The sequence below is a fragment of the Hyla sarda genome, chromosome 1 (assembly GCF_029499605.1).
Source record: "Hyla sarda isolate aHylSar1 chromosome 1, aHylSar1.hap1, whole genome shotgun sequence".
In the NCBI taxonomy this organism is placed as follows: domain Eukaryota; kingdom Metazoa; phylum Chordata; class Amphibia; order Anura; family Hylidae; genus Hyla; species Hyla sarda.
The window spans coordinates 367,500,892-367,522,381 of record NC_079189.1 but is presented as its reverse complement, the minus strand read 5'-3'; the positions used below and the strand labels follow the sequence as shown (position 1 = coordinate 367,522,381).

Here is a 21,490-nt window from a genome sequence, read left to right as displayed (position 1 = left end):
ATAAACTTCTTCTTCCTCCTTCTCTTCGTATCCCTAATGCCTTTCACGTCTCTCTTCTCAAACCACTCATCCTCAACCGTTTTTCTCCCAAATCTGTTCCTCCCACTCCTGTTTCCGGCTCCTCGGACGTCTTCTCGGTCAAGGAGATTTTGGCTGCCAAAAAGGTCAGAGGGAAAAATTTTTTTTTAGTAGACTGGGAGGGTTGTGGTCCTGAAGAGAGATCCTGGGAACCTGAGGACAACATCCTTGACAAAAGTCTGCTCCTCAGGTTCTCAGGCTCCAAGAAGAGGGGGAGACCCAAGGGGGGGGGTACTGTTACGCCGAGCGCTCCGGGTCCCCGCTCCTCCCCGGAGCGCTCGCTTCACTCCCTCCGCTGCAGCGCTCCGGTCACGTCCTCTGACCCGGGGCGCTGCGATCCCGCTGCCAGCCGGGATGCGATTCGCGATGCGGGTAGCGCCCGCTCGCGATGCGCACCCCGGCTCCCCTACCTGACTCGCTCCCCGTCTGTTCTGTCCCGGCGCGCGCGGCCCCGCTCCCTAGGGCGCGCGCGCGCCGGGTCTCTGCGATTTAAAGGGCCACTGCGCCGCTGATTGGCGCAGTGGTTCCAATTAGGGTTTTCACCTGTGCACTTCCCTATATTACCTCACTTCCCTTGCACTCCCTTGCCGGATCTTGTTGCCTTAGTGCCAGTGAAAGCGTTCCTTGTGTGTTCCTTGCCTGTGTTTCCAGACCTTCTGCCGTTGCCCCTGACTACGATCCTTGCTGCCTGCCCCGACCTTCTGCTACGTCCGACCTTGCTTCTGCCTACTCCCTTGTACCGCGCCTATCTTCAGCAGCCAGAGAGGTGAGCCGTTGCTAGTGGATACGACCTGGTCACTACCGCCGCAGCAAGACCATCCCGCTTTGCGGCGGGCTCTGGTGAAAACCAGTAGTGGCTTAGAACCGGTCCACTAGCACGGTCCACGCCAATCCCTCTCTGGCACAGAGGGTCCACTACCTGCCAGCCGGCATCGTGACAGTGCATCTCCATTTTATACAATTCCGGCTATTTTGCAGTACGATATGTAATATTATGTTACATTTAGTTATTTGTCTATATTTAAATATTATATATTTTTTCTGTAAAATGCCTTTTGTATACACATTAATTTTTTTCATGCATGTTTTTATTGATGTTGTTATATTTATGTATTTTTTTACTTTGTATTTCCTTTGTGGGAGTGGACTCATTACCCCGCTTCAGGTGCTTCCTGTGCAGAGTGATGGATCTTTCTCCTACAAAGGTATGGCTATAGTAACAGCATACTAGTATTAGTAAGGCTGGTAAAACCATCTGAAACGCGTTACTTGTATCCTGCTTTGTCGTGGTGAAAATAAAGATTCAGTTCTTATTGCACAAGAACCTGCGCTGGATTTCTATGTCTTCTATATTCACATATACATATATCTACTGTTCTGAGCAGGAGAGGTTTGCTATAGGGATTTGCTCATGCTCTGGAATCCAGAGTTGGCAACAGAGCGCTGTGGTCAGAACTATGCAACTTCCTGTGGAGCATTCAACAGCTGATAAGTACTGGAAGGATTAAGATTTTTAAATAGAAGTTATTTACAAATCTGTTTAACTTTCTGGCACCAGTTGATTTGAACACCTTTTTTGAGTACTCCTTTAAACTATGGGACATTTGACCAATAAGTTCAACAAAACTTATAGAAACCTCTGGTTTTAGAACCTTTTTTTTTTTTTTTTGTAAATAAAACTGCCTCTTTTTGGTCATTTCACATGACAAAAAAAATTCATACACACACAGCTGAAAGCAGGATAAGGGTTAATGAAGTGTGTCCTGTGTCAGGGGCAGTGGAAGGCTGTGACCTGTGTAAACTGGTTTTTATGAACAATAAAAACAAACCTGTGACAGTTGCTATCTGGAGAGTAGAAGCGGGAGTCAGGAGACCTACGATGTTGCACTCAGACAGACTGCCTGCACCAGGGAGAGTGGCTAAAGTTATGTTCACACGGCAGAATTTTCATGTAGAATTCTGCAAAAATATCTGCCTGAAATTCAGCAGTAGAATTCCGCAGTTCCGTCCAGCAAGCTTTGCTGAACAGAATTTTTGTGAAATTGTGGATATTCTGCTGTGTGAACATACTCTAAGCAGAAGTACTGCAGAGCAGGAGGGAAAGGAGCTACATACATGAACAGGGAGACAAACCTTATGGTTCGGCGGGAAAGGAGCTACTACACAGCACAGGCAACGCAAAGTTTATTGAACCTAATGCTGTTTAGTGGGATTTACAGCAGTAATGCGGACAGTTCAGTAAAAGTAGGGGGCATGGTGATGCAAGTAGTGATGGACGGTACATTGGGCAGACCTCCTGGGCAGGAAAGTTTCACCCCTGTTGAATTGCCACTTGGGTCCAATTATAGAGCTACCCCTGGCTGCATACTATGATTGTTGGCTATATGGCCATAGCATAGTATTGATTGCTACACTAGATACCTCTTTTTATGTCACAAGGCACAGTCTAATGTGGTGTTCCCTTGAATAAATGAGAACTAGGCAAGGTGCCGTTACCTCTGGTAAGCAGCTATGATGTAACACAGCACACCATGTTGTAAGAGTATGTTGCATTAAGATAAGTACACACAATGTGGGAGATTTATCAAAACCTGTGCAGTGAATGAGTGGTGCAGTTGCCAATAGCAACCAATCAGATCCCTTCTTTTATTTATAAAAAGGCCTGTGAAAAATGAAAGAAGAAATCTGATTGGTTACTCTGCACAGATTTTGATAAATCTCCCCCAATGCCATTCTAACTGGTGAGCTCTGTGTTCAGCTGTCTCACCCACAGGGGTCGCTGTCAGCGAGTGCTTAGCATCTATAATGTCACACCACCGGGCGCCTCTAAGCCTAGGAGTAGTGTTATAGGCAGGGCTCAGGTCCTGCAGGAGCACACAAGAACGGTGTTCCTTTGCTTTTTCCAGAGGAGGAACGCCGTCCCTGTTACACTAGTCCTGCAGGACTAACCTCTGAATTATTCCCCTGGCCCGGACTGCTAAATACTGGAGATGTAGGACCTTTGATGATGTCACCATCACATGTTGGGGGTGGAGCTTATCTGTGGAGGAGAAGAGAGATCGTGGCTGAAGGACCTGTGTGATGCTGTGGAGGAGGCGGGGTTGAACTGGAGGAGACATGTCACATGTCACCCAAGTAAGGTAATTACATGGAAGGAGCTTTGTTACAGTGTGTCACCACAGTAGTAAGGAGATTACATGAGGAGGAGGTTTATTACAGTGTGTCACCACAGTAGAAAGGAAATTACATGAGGAGCAGGTTTGTTACAGTGTGTCACCACAGTAGTAAGGAGATTAAATGAGGAGGAGGTTTGTTACAGTGTGTCACCACAGTAGTAAAGAGATTATATGAGGAGGAGGTTTGTTACAGTGTGTCACCCCCGTAGTAAGGAGATTACATGTAAAGGAGATTTTTTACAGTGTGTCACCCCAGTAGTAAGGAGATTACATGTGGAGAAGGTTTATTAGTGTGTCACCACAGTAGTGGGGTCATTACATGAGGAGGTTTGTTACAGTGTGTGTGTGGTGTCCCGTACCGGATTGCATCCGTTGCCTTGTGGTGAGGTCTCCAAAGTCAGAGTCCCTAGGTACTGGTGGGGTCCTCATCAATAGTTAGCCCCTTGTCACCCCTTTAATAGTTAAAATGATTCAAATTCAATGTGTAAATATGTAAATAAAGTGTACTTACCTTGTTTTGGCGTCGCAGGACCTGCGGGTCACGTGATGCTTTCCAAAACTCTATGGTTTTCTGGTTCAAGGACCTTTGGAGGAAGTCAGGTGATCGCCCACCAGGCATTGTAACGGTGAGTGACAGCTGACACGGACCAATCCAATATGGCCCTGCCCCTGCCCATATAAGGGAGCGGCGGCCATTACTTGTTCTCTTTTCCTCGTGGGCTGCTGATGAAGGAGGATCTGCGCAGCTGTCATCAGCAGTTACTAGGCCCAAGCCTTGAGGCAACGGCCATCTTTACAAAACTGTGAGTTATCTCAATCCCTGTTAACTCCGCAAGATCACCGGACCTAAACAGACCCCTAAATCCGGACGGATCTCTGCACCAATCCTAATTCTAATAATCCTTTGGATAAGTCAATGGTCCTCAGCATCTGTCAATCACTGCCGTGCTGTATATAGACTGTATTGCTAAGACTGTTGCTGTTAATTGAATGTACCGCAAGTACCTCAGTAAAGTTTATGCAAGTTCAAGTTCATCTCTATTGTGGACCTTCATTCATTTAAGCACGCACCTATCATTTCTGGGAAGGGTGGCAATAGGCCGAAGATTTACCTCAGCGTATTAATCCTCACCCTGGCGTCACGAGTGACAAGGGCTAAATTAACCCCTCATATACCGAAGCAACACCCCAACTACACTACACCCCAAGGCAGTTACCACATGTGCTACCCCAGTAGTAAGGAGATTACACGAGAAGGAGCATTGTTACAGTGTGTCACCCAGTAGTAAGGAGATTACATGTGGAGGAGGTTTGTTACAGTGTGTCACCCAATATTAAGGAGATTACATGTGGAGGAGGTTTGTTACAGTGTGTCACCCCTATAGTAATGTAATTAAGTGAGGAGGAGGTTTGTTACAGTGTGTCACCCCAGTAGCAAGGAGATTACGCGAGGAGGAGGTTTGTTACAGTGTGTCACCCCAGTAGTAAGGTGATTAGATGAGGAGGAGGTTGGTTACAGTGTGTCACTCAGTAATAAGGTGATTAGATGAGGAGGAGGTTTGTTACAGTGTCACCCCAGTAGTAAGGTGATTAGATGAGGAGGAGGTTTGTTACAGTGTGTCACCGCAGTAGCAAGGAGATTACATGAGGAGGGGGTTTGTTACAGTGTGTCATCCCAGTAGCAAGGAGATTACATGAGGAGGGGGTTTGTTACAGTGTGTCACCCCAGTAGCAAGGTGGACAATTGGACATTTTCGCTTGTTTTTTTACGCAAACTGGGGGGGGGGGGGACTTGTTCCAGGACTTGACCCCTGGTTATAGGTAAATAAAAGCTACTGTTTTCAATAGTTATTTATTGTGATGTATCTTTAAGACAAGGAAATGAGAACACTGTGATCTAACAAAGTACTGATGGGTGTTTTGCTGGTCAGAACCAGCTTCATATAGACCACGCCACACCATCACTCGGCAGGTTGTAACAGATTCATAAATGAATGACAGAGTGATCAGCTAATCAAAAAGGCTGTAATTAAGAAAAATTTTAAAATAAAGCATATATCACGCCCAATAAAATATTTAATATGTAAATGAGAAAAAGGCAATATGGTGTGGGATACTAGGTGGAAATTTATAAGAAAGGAAGATGGATTTATTATTTGTGCCATTTTCTCCTTTTTGCTGATTTTTGTAAGCAGTCTTTTAGCACATTTATTTGGCACAAAATGTATATAAATGATAAAGTTTATATAAAAGTTTCTTCCTAAATTATTTTTATAGCAATCTTGGTGCCAGGGTGCTGTACATATGATAACAGTTAAAGTACATATACTGGGGCAAAAAAAAAAGTATTTAGCCAGCCACCAATTGAGCAAGTTCTCCTACTTCAAAAGATGAGAGAGGCCTGTAATTTTCATCATAGGTATACCTCAACTGTGAGAGACATAAAATCCACAAAATCACATTGTCTGATTTTTAAAGAATTTATTTACAAACTATGGTGGAAAATAAGTATTTGGTCACCTACAAACAAGCAAGAATTCTGTATCTCACAGACCTGTAACTTCTTTAAGAGCCTCCTCTGTCCTCCACTTGTTACCTGTATTAACCCCTTCCCGCAGAATGTCATATATAAACGCCGGGTTGTGCAGTGCGTTCGCGCATGCCGGCGTTTATAAATGACATTCAGTTAACCCGGCGATGCGCAGCATCGCACGGGTTAACTGGCAGAAGTCCTGCTGTTTCCAGCAGGGGACAACTTCTGCTTCACCCCCCAGGACCATCCATTGATGGTCCTGGTCAGCGATCACTGTGATTGGTCCCTGTGGACCAATCACAGTGATCTGGGGTGAAAGTTCAGATCCCCCGCACTGCCCGCCCCTGGAAGTCGGGCAGAACGGGGTACGATGGCTGCGGGGGCTCGCGGGGACCTGCGGCACACGGGGGGAACACGTGGGCACCGGCGGACTTACCTGGAGGAGCGGCAGGACCGGCCACGTGGACGAGCAGCGACGGGACCGGCAGGTAAGTATGTAGTCCTCAGAGGCAGCAGTGAAGATCTTCACTGCTGCTTCTAGGAGTCTGAAAACTACAACTCCCACTGACTGTCCAGGCATGCTGGGAGTTTTAGTTCAGCAACATCTGGCCCTTCAGATGTTGCCGAACTACAACTCCCAGCATGCCCTTCAGCTGTCTGGGCATGCTGGGAGTTGTAGTTTTGCAACAACTGGAGACACACTGGTTGGGAAACATTGTCTGTTTCTAACTCAGTGTTTCCTAACCTGTGTGCCTCCAGCTATTGCAAAACTATGACTCCCAGCATGCACTAACAGACCATGCATGCTGGGAGTTGTGGTTTTGCAACAGCTGGTGCAACCCCCCCGTGAATGTACAGGGTACATTCACATGGGCGAGGCTTTTACAGTGGGTTTCTCGCATCTTGAGATGCAGCAAATTTTGCGCTGGGAAACTCGCTGTAATCCCCTGCCCATGTGACTGTACCCTAAAAACACTACACTACACTAACACAAAATAAAATAAAATAAAAAGTTAAAAACACTACATATACACATACCCCTACACAGCCCCCCTCCCCCAATAAGAACGTCCGGTACACCACTGTTTCCAAAGCAGAGCCTCCAGCTGTTGAAAAACAACAACTCCCAGTATTACCGGACAGCCGTTGACTGTCCACGCATGCTGGGAGTTTTGCAACAGCTGGAGGCACCCTGTTTGGGAATCACTGGCGTAGAATACCCCTATGTCCACCCCTATGCAAATCCCTAATTTAGGCCTCAAATGCACATGGCGCTCTCAATTTGGAGCCCTGTCGTATTTCAGGGCAACAGTTTAGGGTCACATATGGGGTATCGCCGTACTCGGGAGAAATTGCGTTACAAGGTTTGGGGGGCTTTTTCTTCTTTAACCCTTCATGAAAAGGAAATGTTGGGGTCTACACCAGAATGTTAGTGTAAATTTTTTTTATTTTTTACACTAACATGCTGATGTTACCCTATACTTTACATTTTCACAAGAGGTAAAAGGGAAAAAAGCCCCCCAAAATTTGTAACGCAATTTCTCCCGACTACAGAGATACCCCATATGTGAGCGCAAAGGGCTTTGGGGGCGCACAACAAGGCCCAGAAGGGAGAGCGCACCATGTACATTTGAGGTGATTTGCACAGGGGTGGCTGATTGTTACAGCGGTTTTGACAAACGCAAAAAAAACAAAACCCCACATGTGACCCCATTTCGGAAACGACACCCCTCACGGAATGTAATGAGGGCTGCAGTGAGAATTTACCCCCCCACAGGTGTCTGACGGATCTTTGGAACAGTGGTCCGTGAAAATGAAAACTTGTACAGCCCACTGTTCCAAAGATCTGTCAGACACCAGTGGGGGGCAAATGCTCACTGTACCCCTTGTTACGTTCCTCAAGGGGTCTAGTTTCCAAAATGGTATGCCATGTGTTTTTTTTTTTTTGCTGTTCTAGCACCTTAGGGGCTTCCTAAATGCGACATGCTCCCCGAGCAAAATTTGCTCTCAAAAAGCCAAATATGACTCCTTCTCTTCTGAGCATTGTAGTTCGCCCATAGTGCACTTCAGGTCAACTTATGGGGTACCTCCATACTCAGAAGAGAAGGGGTTACAAATATTGGGGGGTATTTCCTGCTATTAACCCTTGGAAAAATGTGAAATTTGGGGGGAAACACACATTTTAGTGAAAAAAATTTTTTTTTTTACATATGCAAAAGTTGTGAAACACCTGTGGGGTATTAAGGCTCACTTTATTCCTGGTTATGTTCCTCAAGGGGTCTAGTTTCCAAAATGGTATGCCATGTGAGGGTTTTTTGCTGTTCTGGCACCATAGGGGCTTCCTAAATGCAACATGCCCCCCAAAAACCATTTCAGAAAAACGTACTCTCCAAAATCCCCTTATCGCTCTTTCCCTTCTGAGCCCTCTACTGCGCCCGCCGAACACTTTACATAGACATATGAGGTATGTGCTTACTCAAGAGAAATCAGGCTACAAATAGAAGTATACATTTTCTCCTTTTACCCCTTGTAAAAATTCAAAAATTGGGTCTACAAGAACATGCGAGTGTAAAAAATGAAGATTGTGAATTTTCTCCTTCACTTTGCTTCTATTCCTGTGAAACACCTAAAGGGTTAAAATGATGACTGAATGTCATTTTGAATACTTTGGGGGGTGCAGTTTTTATAATTGGGTCTTTTGTGGGGTATTTCTAATAAGAAGACCCTTCAAATCCCCTTCAAACCTGAACTGGTCCCTGAAAAATAGTGAGTTTGAAAATTTTGTGAAAAATTGGAAAATTGCTGCTGAACTTTGAAGCCCTCTGGTGTCTTCCAAAAGTAAAAACTCGTCACTTTTATGATGCAGACATAAAGTAGACATATTGTATATGTGAATAAAAAATTTTTTTATCTGTAATATCCATTTTCCTTACAAGCAGAGAGCTTCAAAGTTAGAAAAATGCAAAATTTTCAAATTTTTCATAAAATTTTAGGATTTTTCACAAGGAAAGGATGCAAGTTACCACAAAAATTTACCACCATGTTAAAGTAGAATATGTCACGAAAAAACAATCTCGGAATCAGAATGATAACTAAAAGCATTCCAGAGTTATTAATGTTTAAAGTGACAGTGGTCAGATGTGCAAAAAACGCTCTGGTCCTTAAGGCCAAAATGGGCTTGGTCCTGAAGGGGTTAATGGCACTTGTTTGAACTTGTTATCAGTATAAAAGACACCTGCCTATAACCTCAAACAGTCACACTCCAAACTCCACTATGGCCAAGACCGAAGAGCTGTCAAAGGACACCAGAAACAAAATTGTGGACCTGCACAAGGCTGGGAAGACTGAATCTGCAATAGGCAAGCAGCTTGGTGTGAAGAACTCAACTGTGGGAGCAATTATTAGAAAATGGAAGACATACAAGACCACTGATAATCTCCCTCGATCTGGGGCTCCACGCAAGATCTCAACCCATGGTGTCAAAAGGATCACAAGAACGGTGAGAAAAAATCCCAGAACTCCACGGGGGGACCTAGTGAATGACCTGCAGAGAGCTGGGACCAAAGTAGCAAAGGCTACTATCAGTAACACACTGGGCCGGCAGGTACTCAAATCATGCAGTGCCAGACGTGCCCCCTTGCTTAAGCCAGTACATGTCCGGGCCCATCTGAAGTTTGCTAGAGAGCATTTGGATGATCCAGAAGAGGACTGGGAGAATGTCATATGGTCAGATGAAACCAAAGTAGAACTTTTTGATGTGCGGCCTGAAACTGCCAGACATCGGCATTCATTTATTCATGTTATTTACTGAATTCCTTGCCTAACAGCATATGGTCTATGCTGTTACCCACATATGATGTACATACAGTGATTATATTCAGTTTTTTTTGCTTTTTCCTATTGTTTTACCTGAATGTCATTTACATGACTCCTGCCCCTAATGTACCTGGTGCCCTTTTTTCCACTATTTATAGAATCTCTGTTTGTATAGTCTGCACACTGATCTGAAGAAGGGGGTGGCTCCCCCGAAACGCGTAATCTTAACTTGAATTGCTTTTTTATTGCTTTTATTGGTTTTATTCTTTTGCAATAAAATCCACAAGTTCTTACAATACTCCATTCTGGATTTGGTTTATTCCAACTTCCTATGGAACCAGCAGCGCCATTTGTGAGGTCCTTTTGCTCTCTCACGATCACCTACTTTCTCCAGGAGACGTTCTTACCTCACCTGTAACCTCAGGCTCTGTAGCGTTTCCTGCTATTTTGTAACCCCATCAGTGGGTTGATATGCAAGTTTAACACTTGCTCTAAGGTGAGCAGTTACTACCTAAGGGGCCTGCAAGCCCCGCACCTCTTTCCCTTTCCCCTTCCCTATACCACCCTAACGGTATCACATGAGGCGCCTTCTTTGGTCTCTTTTTTTCTCCCCATACATACTTTGAAGCATGGGGGTGGAAACATCATGCTTTGGGGCTGTTTTCCTGCCAAGGGATCAGGACGACTGATACGTGTAAAAGAAAGAATGAATGGGACCATGTATGGTGAGATTTTGAGTGAAAACCTTCTGCCATCAGCAAGGGCATTGAAGATGAAACGTGGCTGGGTCTTTCAGCATGACAATGATCCCAAACACACCACCCGGGCAACAAAGGAGAGGCTTCGTAAGAAGCATTTCAAGGTCCTGGAGTTGCCTAGCCAGTCTCCAGATCTCAACCCCATAGAAAACCTTTGGAGGGATTTGAAAGTCCGTGTTGCCTAGCGACAGCCTCAAAACATCACTGCTCTAGAGAAGATCTGCATTGAGGAATGGGCCAAAATATCAGCTACAGTGTGTGAAAACTTTATGAAGACCTCTTTATGTTTGACCTCTGTCATTGCCAACAAAGGGGATATATAACAAAGTATTGAGATGAACTTTTGTTATTGACCAAATACTTATTTTCCACCATCATTTGCAAATAAATTCTTAAAAAATCAGACAATGTGAGTTTATGGATTTTTTTTCTCATTATGTCTCTCATAGTGTAGGTATACCTATGATGAAAATCACAGGGCTCTCTCATCTTTTTAAGTGGGAGAACGTGCACAATTGGTGAGAGGAAATGACAGACTGATATAGAGCAAGAGAGGGTCCTGTCTGCAAGGGCTTAAAGGGGTACTCAGCCCCTAGACATTTTATCCCCTATCCAAAGGATAGGGGATAACATGTCTGATCGCGGGGGTCCCGCCGCTGGATCTCGGCTGCAGCACCCCGTTGTCATTACTGTACAGAGAAAACTTGCTCTGTGCATAATGACGGGCGATACAGGGGCTGGAGCATCATGACATCATGGCTCCGCCCCTCATGATGTCACGGCCCATCCCCTCAATACAAGTCTGTGGGAGGTGGCGTGGGGGCCGTCACACCCCCTCCAATAGACTTTTATTAACCCCTTAAGGACCAAGGACATACCGGTACGTCCAGAGTCCTTTCCCTTTCTATAACACGGGGACACGACGTGGCCGGGACCCGTGGCTAATAGCATGCGGCAGTGATCGCAGTGCCGCATGCTATTAACCCTTTAGACGCAGCGTTCAAAGTTGAACGCTGCGTCTAAAGTGAAAGTGAAACCATGCCGGTTAGCTCAGGGAGCTGTTCGGGATCGCCGCGGCGAAATCGCAGTGTCCCGAACAGCTGTAGGACACAAGGAGGGTCTCCTACCTTGCCTCCTGGTGTCCGGTCGTCGAATGACTGCTCAGTGCCTGAGATCCAGAATCATTGATCACTGGTTTCCTATGAGAAATCAGTGATCAATGTAAAAGATTAGTGTGTGCAGTGTTATAGCTCCCTATGGGAGCTATAACACTGCAAAAAAGTTTTTAAAAAAGTGAATGAAGATCATTTAACACCTCCCCTATTAAAAGTTTGAATCACCCCCCTTTTCCCATAAAAAAAAAAATATACAGTGTGAATAAAAATAAACATATGTGGTATCACCGCGTGCAGAAATGTCCGAATTATAAAAATATATCGTTAATTAAACCGCCCGGTCAATGGCGTACGCGCCAAGAAATTCCAAAGTCCAAAATAGTGTATTTTTGGTCCCTTTTTATATCATGAAAAAATTAATAAAAAGTTATCAACAAGTCTGATCAATACAAAAAGGGTACCGCTAAAAACTTCAGATCACGGCGCTAAAAATGAGCCCTCATAACGACCCATACGCGGTAAAATAAAAAGTTATAGAGGTCAGAAGATGACAATTTTAAACGTATACATTTTCCTGCATGTAGTTATGATTTTTTTCCAGAAGTACAACAAAATCAAACCTATATAAGTAGGGTATCATTTTAATCGTATGAACCTACAGAATAAAGAGAATGTGTCTTTTTTACTGAAAAATTTACTGCGTAGAAACAGAAGCCCCCAAAAGTTACAAAATGTTTTTTTTGTTTTTTTTTTCAATTTTGTCTCACAATGATTTTTTTTTCCGTTTCACCGTAGGTTTTTGGGTAAAATGACTGAAATCATTACAAAGTAGAATTGGTGGTGCAAAAAATAAGCAATCATATGGATTTTTAGGTGCAAAATTGAAAGGGTTATGATTTTTTAAAGGTAAGGAGGAAAAAACGAAAGTGCAAAAACGGAAAACCCCCTGGTCCTTAAGGGGTTAAGGGGGCGTGTCATGATGTCATGAGGGGACGGAGCCGTGACAGCACAATGTTCCAGCCCCTGTATCGCCCATCATTACGCACAGAGCGAGTTTTCTCTGTCCAGTAATGACAGCGGTATGCTGCAACCGAGATCCCAGGGGGTCCCCAGCAGCGGGTAGGGGATACGGCATATGATGTCTAGGAGCGGAGTACCCCTTTAAGATCTACAAGATGATTCAGGTAAACTAGAAAAATGGTCAGAACTCTGAAAACTGACATTTAAAATGGATAAGTGCAAGATAATGCACCTGGGACTTAAAACTCAATAATATAGAATCAGTGGTACAGTCCTGATGTCAGTATCATATTTCAGAAGACTTAAAGGGGTATTCCGCTGGAAAACTTTTTTTTTTTTTTTTTTTTTATCAACTGGTGCCAGAAAGTTAAATAGATTTGTAAATTACGTCAATTAAAAAATCTTAATCCTTCCAGGACTTATCAGCTGCTATATGCTCCACAGAAGTTCTTTTCTTTTTTAATTTCCTTTCTGTCTGACCACAGTGCTCTCTGCTGACACCTCTGTCCATTTTAGGAACTATCCAAAGTAGGAGCAAATCCTCATAGCAAATCTATCCTGCTCTGAACAGTTCCTAAAATGGACAGAGGTGTCAGCAGAGAGCACTGTGGTCAGACAGAAAGGAAATTCAAAAAGAAAAGAACTTCCTGTGGAGCATATAGCAGCTGATAAGTACTGGAAGGATTAAGATTTTTTAATAGAAGTAATTTACAAATCTGTTTAACTTTCTGGCACCAGTTGATTTAAAAAAAATGTTTTCCAGTAGAGTACCCCTTTATTCTCATAAGGATGCAAGGTGTACCTGTACGCCCTGTGCCCGATCTATAATGCAGGGTTACGCTGTGACCCCGCATCATAGCGGGTCAGTCCCGGTGGCTAATGAAAGACGGGACCCTGGGCTAATAGCGTGCGGCACTGATTGTTGTGCTGCGTGCTATTAACCCTTTAGACGCGGTGTTCAAAGTTGATTGCCGCATCGAAAGTAACAAGAATACACTCCTGGCAGCTCAGTCAGGCTGATCAGGACCATCGCGGTGAAACTGCGATGTACCAATCAGCTAGGGCGCAGCAGAAGGGTGCCCTACCTGCCTCCTGCGCATCCAATCAGCGATTGATTGCTCCAAGCCTGAAATCCAGGCTTGAGCAACCAACCGCCAAAAACACTGATCCCTGCCATGTTAATGCATGGCAGTGATCTGTGTAGCAGATCAGTGTGTGCAGTGCTATAGCCACTAGAGGGGGCTATAACACTGCAAAAAAAAAATTTGAAAAAAAAAGTTAATAAAGATCATCTAACCTCTTCCCTAATAAAAGTACGGTAAGAATCCCCCCTCTTTTCTCATTAAAAAAACTGTGTAAATAAAAACAAAAATAAACATATGTGGTATCGCCACTATAGAAATATATCATTAATTAAATCGGATGCTCAATGGCGTACGCGCAAAAAAAATCCAAAGTCCAAAATAGCGTATTTTTGGACACTTTTTATGTCATATAAAAGGGAATAAAAAGCGATCAAAAAGTTTTCAATACAAAAATGTTACCACTAAAAAGTTCAGATCATGGTGCAAAAAATGAGCCATCATACCACCCCGTACGTGGAAAAATAAAAAAGTTATAGGGGTCAAAAGATTACAATTTTAAACTTATTCATTTTTGTGCATGTACTGTAGTTATGATTTTTTTCTAGAAGTATGACAAAATCCAACCTATATAAGTAGGGTATAATTTTAATTGTATGGTCCTAAAAAATAAAGAAAAGGTGTTATTTTGCCGAAAAAATGGAAAGCCCCCAAAATGGCATTTTGTCGCACAATGAATTTTTTTTTCCATTTCGCCATGGTTTTTTGGTTAAATTACTAATGTCACTGCAAAGTAGAATTGATGGCGCAAAAAATAAGCCATAATATGGAATTTTAGGTGCAAAATTGAAAGGGTTATGATTTTTAAAAGGTAAGGAGGAAAAAACTAAAGTGCAAAAACAGAAAAACCCTGAGTCCTTAAGGGGTTAAAGGTAGGCAGACAATGTCAAAGACACAGTTCGTAGATAGCCAGCACAGCACTGCTTCCCTATTTGAGTGTAGAACAATGATGAAATGGCAGACTTGGACTAGGAATGCTGGAGGTGGTGCTCTGATTGACAATAGTGCATGAAAACGTTTCAAAGAAGCAAGAAAATAATCGGCAACTCACCGCAACCAGCTGAATAAATCATCTTTTATTTCATACTCACAAATATGTTACATGGGGAGAGGGTAGTGGGGGGACACAGGATGGCGACCAAGCTCCGTTTCGCACGGTGATCGTGCTTCTTCTGGCCGGAGGAAGCACGATCACCGTGCGAAACGGAGCTTGGTCGCCATCCTGTGTCCCCCCACTACCCTCTTCCCATGTAACATATTTGTGAGTATGAAATAAAAGAAGATTTATTCAGCTGGTTGCTGTGAGTTGCCGATTATTTTCCTGCTTCTTTGAGACAATGTCAAAGTGCAACGGGAAATGCTAGCAGAATGCTTGGGTGTATAGGGAGAGGTATTGGCAGTAAAAAGAGGGAAGTGCTCGCGCTGCTGTACAGAATACTGGAGAGGCCTCACTTGGAGTATTGTGCGCAGTACCGGAGGCCGTACCTCCAGAAGACATAGATATGATGGGGAAAGTTCAGAGAGGAGCTACTAAACTAGTACATGGATTGCAGGATAAAACTTACCAGGAAAGGTTAAAGGACCTCAACATGTATAGCTTGGAAGAAAGAAGAGACAGAGGGGATATGATAGAGATTTTTAAATACATAAAGGGAATCAACACGGTAAAGGAGGAGAGCATATTTAAAAGCAAAAAAACTATCCCAAGAGGACATAATTTTAAATTAATGGGGCAAAGGTGTAAAAGTAATATCAGGAATTTTTACAGTGCTTTTTCTTTGCTGTTCAAAATGACTTGAGGCAATGGAAGGATAGACTTCAGGTCATTATCTGGGAGAAGAAGATGCCAGTGTTTTTCCAGTGCTCTCAGCATACAATCTGCTATCTTGTGTGGGCCTCAGCAGCGTGTCTCTATCAGTATGTAAAATGATGGTATATGTTTGTTTTTGATCTTTTGTCATTCATGAGCCAATTTCTTTTTAAAGGGAACCAATCATCAGATTTTACCCTATATAACGCTAGGGTAAAATCTTTATTTTCACCATTCCCGGGGGATGCTCCTGCCCCCAGGGATGGTGAAGATATGAAGTTATAAACTAGTCACCGCCGCCACCGTAAGTAGTCACCTGGGTGGGGAGCTCTTCTCACCTACTCCCATTCTTCGGCCGGGGGTGACGCCCCCTCCGCTTGATTGATGGGCCGCGTCATTGTACCGCTCCGTCTGTTCAGTGAGCAGAACAATGACGCGGCCCATCAATCAAGCGGAGGTGGCGTCGCTCCCGGCTGAAGAACGGGAGTAGGTGAGAAGAGCTCCCCGCCCAGGTGACTAATTACGGCGGCGGCGGTGACTAGTTTATAACTTCATATCTTCACCATCCCTGGGTGCAGTAGCGTCCCCCGGGGATGGTGAGGACAACAATTTTACCCTATATAATGCTTTGCCAAGCATTATATAGGGTAAAATCTGATGATTTGCTCCCTTTAAGTTCCCCCAAAGTCTTTTGGAATGCCATCATTTGGCTTTTGTGATTAGCACTACTGGCATCCAAAGAGAATTAGTAGCTGCTTCCTGGCAGATCTCTTCAACTGTGCCTTTCTCTTCCACTTGTACATTAACATCTAGAAAGAGGTTTTCACTCTGACTGTATTTTAAAGTTATTTTAAAGTCTTAAACTCTGCAAATTGTTATTGAGTACTAAATTACATCTTTAATTATTTTACTAATGATTTTCATATTATCAGAATATCATCAATGTCTTGCTTCCAAAGTATTACCTTGGAAATATAATTCAACATTCTCTCCTGGAAGTCCAACTCTTCCTCCCGCCAATCTATTTACAAGTTTGCAAAAGTGGGCGCACAGGTCACACCCATTGTGGAACCACTGCCATCCATACAAAAAGATATTGACTAATTGTAAGAGAAAATCACTCATAATTAGGGTATTTGTAGAGAAAATATTGTAAAGCTCACATCCTTCCTTGTACCCAATCGATGTGTACAAACTTTCTTCGTCAGGGATCACCAAAATCTTGTCTCATTCCAAAGTTTCACTTTTGAGGTCTTGTAAAATTTGAAAATTTGAATTGAGCTTATATACAAAGCTTCAACATTACTGATCAATCCACATGCTGCCCTTTTCACCAAGGCTCCCTATCCCTGAGACAATAGGTCACCTTGGAGGCTGTTGACAATTTCTTTTGGTTAATTGTTCCCAGACGGTAAACTTCTTGAATAAATAACCTGTATTCTTTCAGAAATTGTACAGTGGAGTAAAGACACTAAGCGCTTGTTAATAGTACTCATCCATGGGTGAGACAGCTTAACACAGCACTTATCAGTCAGAATGACACTGTGTCTAGCTATCTTTGATACAACATAACACTAGAACATAGTGTGATGTGTTACACTATATCTGCCAGAGAAAACAACAACTTGCATAGGTGTCATCCATGAAGAGAACACTACTTTACAGTATGTTATGTGTTTTGTTTGCAATTCACATACGTACAGCACATGTTTCACGTTTGCCACTAGAATTGGGTGCTATAATATCCAGAACAAGTAGACTTTAAAAAAGAAAGTAGTGGGCATCATGAACAGGGTATGCTGAAGATACACACATATTAGGAAGTGTTATCAGCAGTTAAATAGCTGAGCATTATGATTCTTTCTAAATAGCAAGCACATTACTGAGACAAAGAGTGTGCAGTAAAGATGCAATATACAAAAATATAGAACAGAAATTATCCAATAGAACAAAATGCAGCCCAGAACATAAGCACAGTTGGTGCTGGGCACAGTGTGATCCGCGTACTTTATATACAGTGGGGATCAAAAGTTTGGGCACCCCAGGTAAAAATTTGTATTAATGTGCATAAAGAAGCCAAGGAAAGATGGAAAAATCTCCAAAAGGCATCAAATTACAGATTAGACATTCTTATAATATGTCAACAAAAGTTAGATTTTATTTCCATCATTTACACTTTCAAAATAACAGAAAACAAAAAAATGGTGTCTGCAAAAGTTTGGGCATGCTGCAGAATTTATAGCATGCACTGCCCCCTTTGCAAAGCTGAGACCTGCCAGTGTCATGGATTGTTCTCAATCATCAACTGGGAAGACCAGGTGATGTCAATCTCAAAGGTTTTAAATGCCCAGACTCATCTGACCTTGCCCCAACAATCAGAACCATGGGTTCTTCTGAGCAGTTGTCTAGAAATCTGAAACTGAAAATAGTTGAAGCTCACAAAGCTGGAGAAGGCTATAAGAAGATAGCAAAACGTTTTCAGATGTCAATATCCTCTGTTCGGAATATAATTAAGAAATGGCAGTCATCAGGAACAGTGGAAGTTAAAGCAAGATCTGGAATACCAAGAAAAATATCAGACAGAACAGCTCGCAAGATTGTGAGAAAAACAATTCAAAACCCATGTTTGACTGCACAATCCCTCCAGAAAGATCTGGCAGACACTGGAGTTTTGGTACACTATTCCACTATAAAGATATACTTGTACAAATATGGTCTTCATGGAGTCATCAGAAGAAAACCTCTTCTATGTCCTCACCACAAAAATCAGCGGTTGAACTTTGCAAATGAACATATAGACAAGCCTGATGCATTTTGGAAACAAGTTCTTTGGACCGATTAGTTTAAAATTGAAATTTTTGGCTGGAATGAGCAAAGGTACGCTTGGAGAAGAAGGGGAACGGAATTTAAGGAAAAGAACCTCTGTCCAACTGTTAAGCATGGGGGTGGATCAATCATGCTTTGGGGTTGTATTGCAGCCAGTGGCACAGGGAACATCTCACAAGTAGAAGGAAAAATGTATTCAATAAAATTTAAGCAAATTTTGGATGCTAACTTGATGCCATCTGTGAAAAAGCTCAAGTTAAAAACAGGATGGCTTCTACAAATGGATAATGATCCTAAACACACCTCGAAATCCACGAGGGATTACATCAAGAGGTGTAAACTGAAGGTTTTGCATTGGCCTTCACAATCTCCTGACCTCAACATAATTGAAAATCTATGGATAGACCTTAAAAGAGCAGTGCGTGACAGACAGCCCAGAAATCTCAAAGAACTGGAAGACTTTTGTAAGGAAGAATGGGCAAAGATACCTCAAACAAGAATTGAAAGACTTTTGGCTGGCTACAAAAAGTGTTTACAAGCTGTGATACTTGCCAAAGGGGGAAGTACAAGATATTAACTCTGCAGGGTGCCCAAACTTTTGCAGATGCCATTTTTTTGTTTTCTGTTATTTTGAAAGTGTAAATGATGGAAATAAAATCTAACTTTTGTTGACATATTATAAGAATGCCTAATCTGTAATTTGATGCCTTTTGGAGATTTTTCCATCTTTCCTTGACTTCTTTATGCACATTAAACACAAAGTTTTACCTGGGGTGCCCAACTTTTGACCCCCACTGTAGTGAAGATGTAATCCTGATGTCACATTAATCTCACAGTGCCATTGCCTAGGATGCCTCTTAACTTGCCCTCAACTCCCAGCCCCCCCCCCCTGATTTTTTAATAAAAAAGAACTTGTCATAAACTAAAACAATAAACATAAGTACCAAGACATAGTGAAAGGAGACAAAGGGTACAAAGTAATTAAAAGAAAAATTGTAAATCCCAATGAAAATAATAACAATAAAGACAAAGATACAAACAAACCAACTAGTCACAGTGTGGTTCTTTACAATGATCTGAATAGTGCATTCATATAAACACAGTTGCAAGGCTTCACCTAGTGGTCCATATATATATGGGGAGGAGGGACTAAATAAGCCACGCATAAAAGCATAATTATACGGTCTCAGCTATCAAACAATATGCATAAAAGGGAACATAAAATTACACACATAAATGAAGGTGTGTGGAGTGTCAGGGAAGAAACAATATGCACGGAGAATAAAATAGTACATTGTAACCAACAGGCCTCAAAGAGAAAAGTGCAAAGGCCAGTCAATGACACTCACCGACAAGTAATGCAACCTTTATAACAACAAATCCATAAGAGCATTCACAAACATCCTCGAAGAGGATTCCTACAGATTTGTAGGAGTACAGCATTAGGCAACCTTGGCATATCGACCCCCTCCTCCTAATCTGCACAAATTTGTTAATGCACTTCCATCTCAAATAGACTCCTCGTTCTAATCTAATAATGATGTTCATCCTAGATTTAAATTCCGATAGCATCCAGTGCAAAGCAATGATCTTGAGCCCCTGGTAAACCAGAAAAGTATATTCATCACTAATTTCTTACTCAAGGCAACCCAACACACAAATACGAGGGGACAGGTCAAGGGACACTGCATATACCTTCCTAATTAGACTCAGGATACCCCACCAGTACTCCTCAAGCTCCCAACAACCCCAAAACATGTGCAAAATATTTGCATCCTCCAATTTGCACCAGGAACAAGAGAAATCCAGCTGTAATCCTATTTTACATACAAATCAAATCGAGTTAGGAGAGGCAAAGCTCTTAACTAAGAGATTGAACAGGAACAGGTCTCAGTATCAGACAATTGGGAATCGGTAATAGGGAAGATCTCATGTGTCCATTTCTCTGTGAGCTGATAAGAGGAGAGGTAATCCCCCAAGATATGGGCATTTGCAGAGAAAGAGCCTTCCATTGTGATCCCTTTTCCCACACTTCCAGCAAAGGCAGCCGTCCCTGATTTTTTTACATAGCCATGAATATTAATGGAGGGCCTGGGAAGGGAAGGTGAGCGAGGAAGGGTGCCAGGCTGCGACACTTCAGTATCTCGGCCCCACTACCTTGACACTTGACTAAGAAATAAAATGTGATTTTATAGGTTTGATAACCACCATCAGTTACAAGGAAAGGTACAGCTTGCTTTTATACCCTAACAACTATCCAACAGTGTCTGCAGTTCTCTGCAGTAAAGAGGTGACAGATTATCTTTAATGCATGAATTTATAAACATGCATCCTTTTCTGAAAGCAAAAATATGAGTATACAAAGTGTAGAATACAGAAATAATAATATATAAATAGTTACATACCCATCCATACTCCAGATCCCAGCACCAACAATAATTGAAAAAACGTACAAAAACCGCTTGTAGGAAGTCTCCAGTTAATATAGTTACGTATGTCGTCATGATATCATTTACGGTCAATCGTACAAATTCCTAGAATAAGAAGCAAACTGTGAACAATATGATAAGGTTTGTACTCCATACAAACCATATATGACTAAAAGAAAGAATATACTAGCATTGTTGAGAGATACATTTGCAAGTACAGTATCATGGTCAACCCACCATGACTCCTATATTACAGCAACTGTTTCCTGATGTGTATAAATTAATAAAATCAAAGGGGTCTTCTGGAAAAAAATGACCTATGATCGCAGGAGGTTCGACCACTGGGTGCCCCCCCCCCCCCTCCAAACTCTGGAACGTAACTCTGGCTCTTATTCGCAGTGGGTCTGACCTCTGGGACCCCTCGCGATCTCTGGAATGGGATCTCAGCTCTAATTTGTATGGATGCTCCGGAGATTGCAAGATTGCTGGACTCTTATACCTCCTGCGCTCCCATACAAATAAATGGAGCGCGTACTGTCTACAGCATGCACTCTCATGCAACCAAAGTGCAACCAATCTTTTCTCATCACTTTTCAAATTGGGAAAAGTCACTGCAAATTTAAAGTAAGTCTTCATTTACCAATTTTTGGCAAAGCTTACAACAAAAACTGACATTAACTGCATAGTAAATGTGGGCTTATGAGCTGTTTTTTCCTCTAAAATACATAATTAAAGGGGTATACCCATCTAAGACATTCATGACATATTACCAGCACGTACCATAAAC

The 21,490-nt window shown here is 42.6% G+C and overlaps 1 protein-coding gene across 1 annotated transcript in view; it reads right to left on the bottom strand.

Annotated features, from left to right (window-relative positions):
• The window catches only part of LOC130362012 (transmembrane channel-like protein 1), a 143,160-nt gene that overhangs the window by 28,336 nt on the left and 93,334 nt on the right, over positions 1–21,490 (bottom strand). Inside the window, exon 13 of the mRNA XM_056565882.1 lies at positions 20,680–20,808. Coding sequence (XP_056421857.1) covers positions 20,680–20,808 — 129 coding nt within the window. The remainder of the gene's footprint in view (positions 1–20,679; positions 20,809–21,490) is intronic.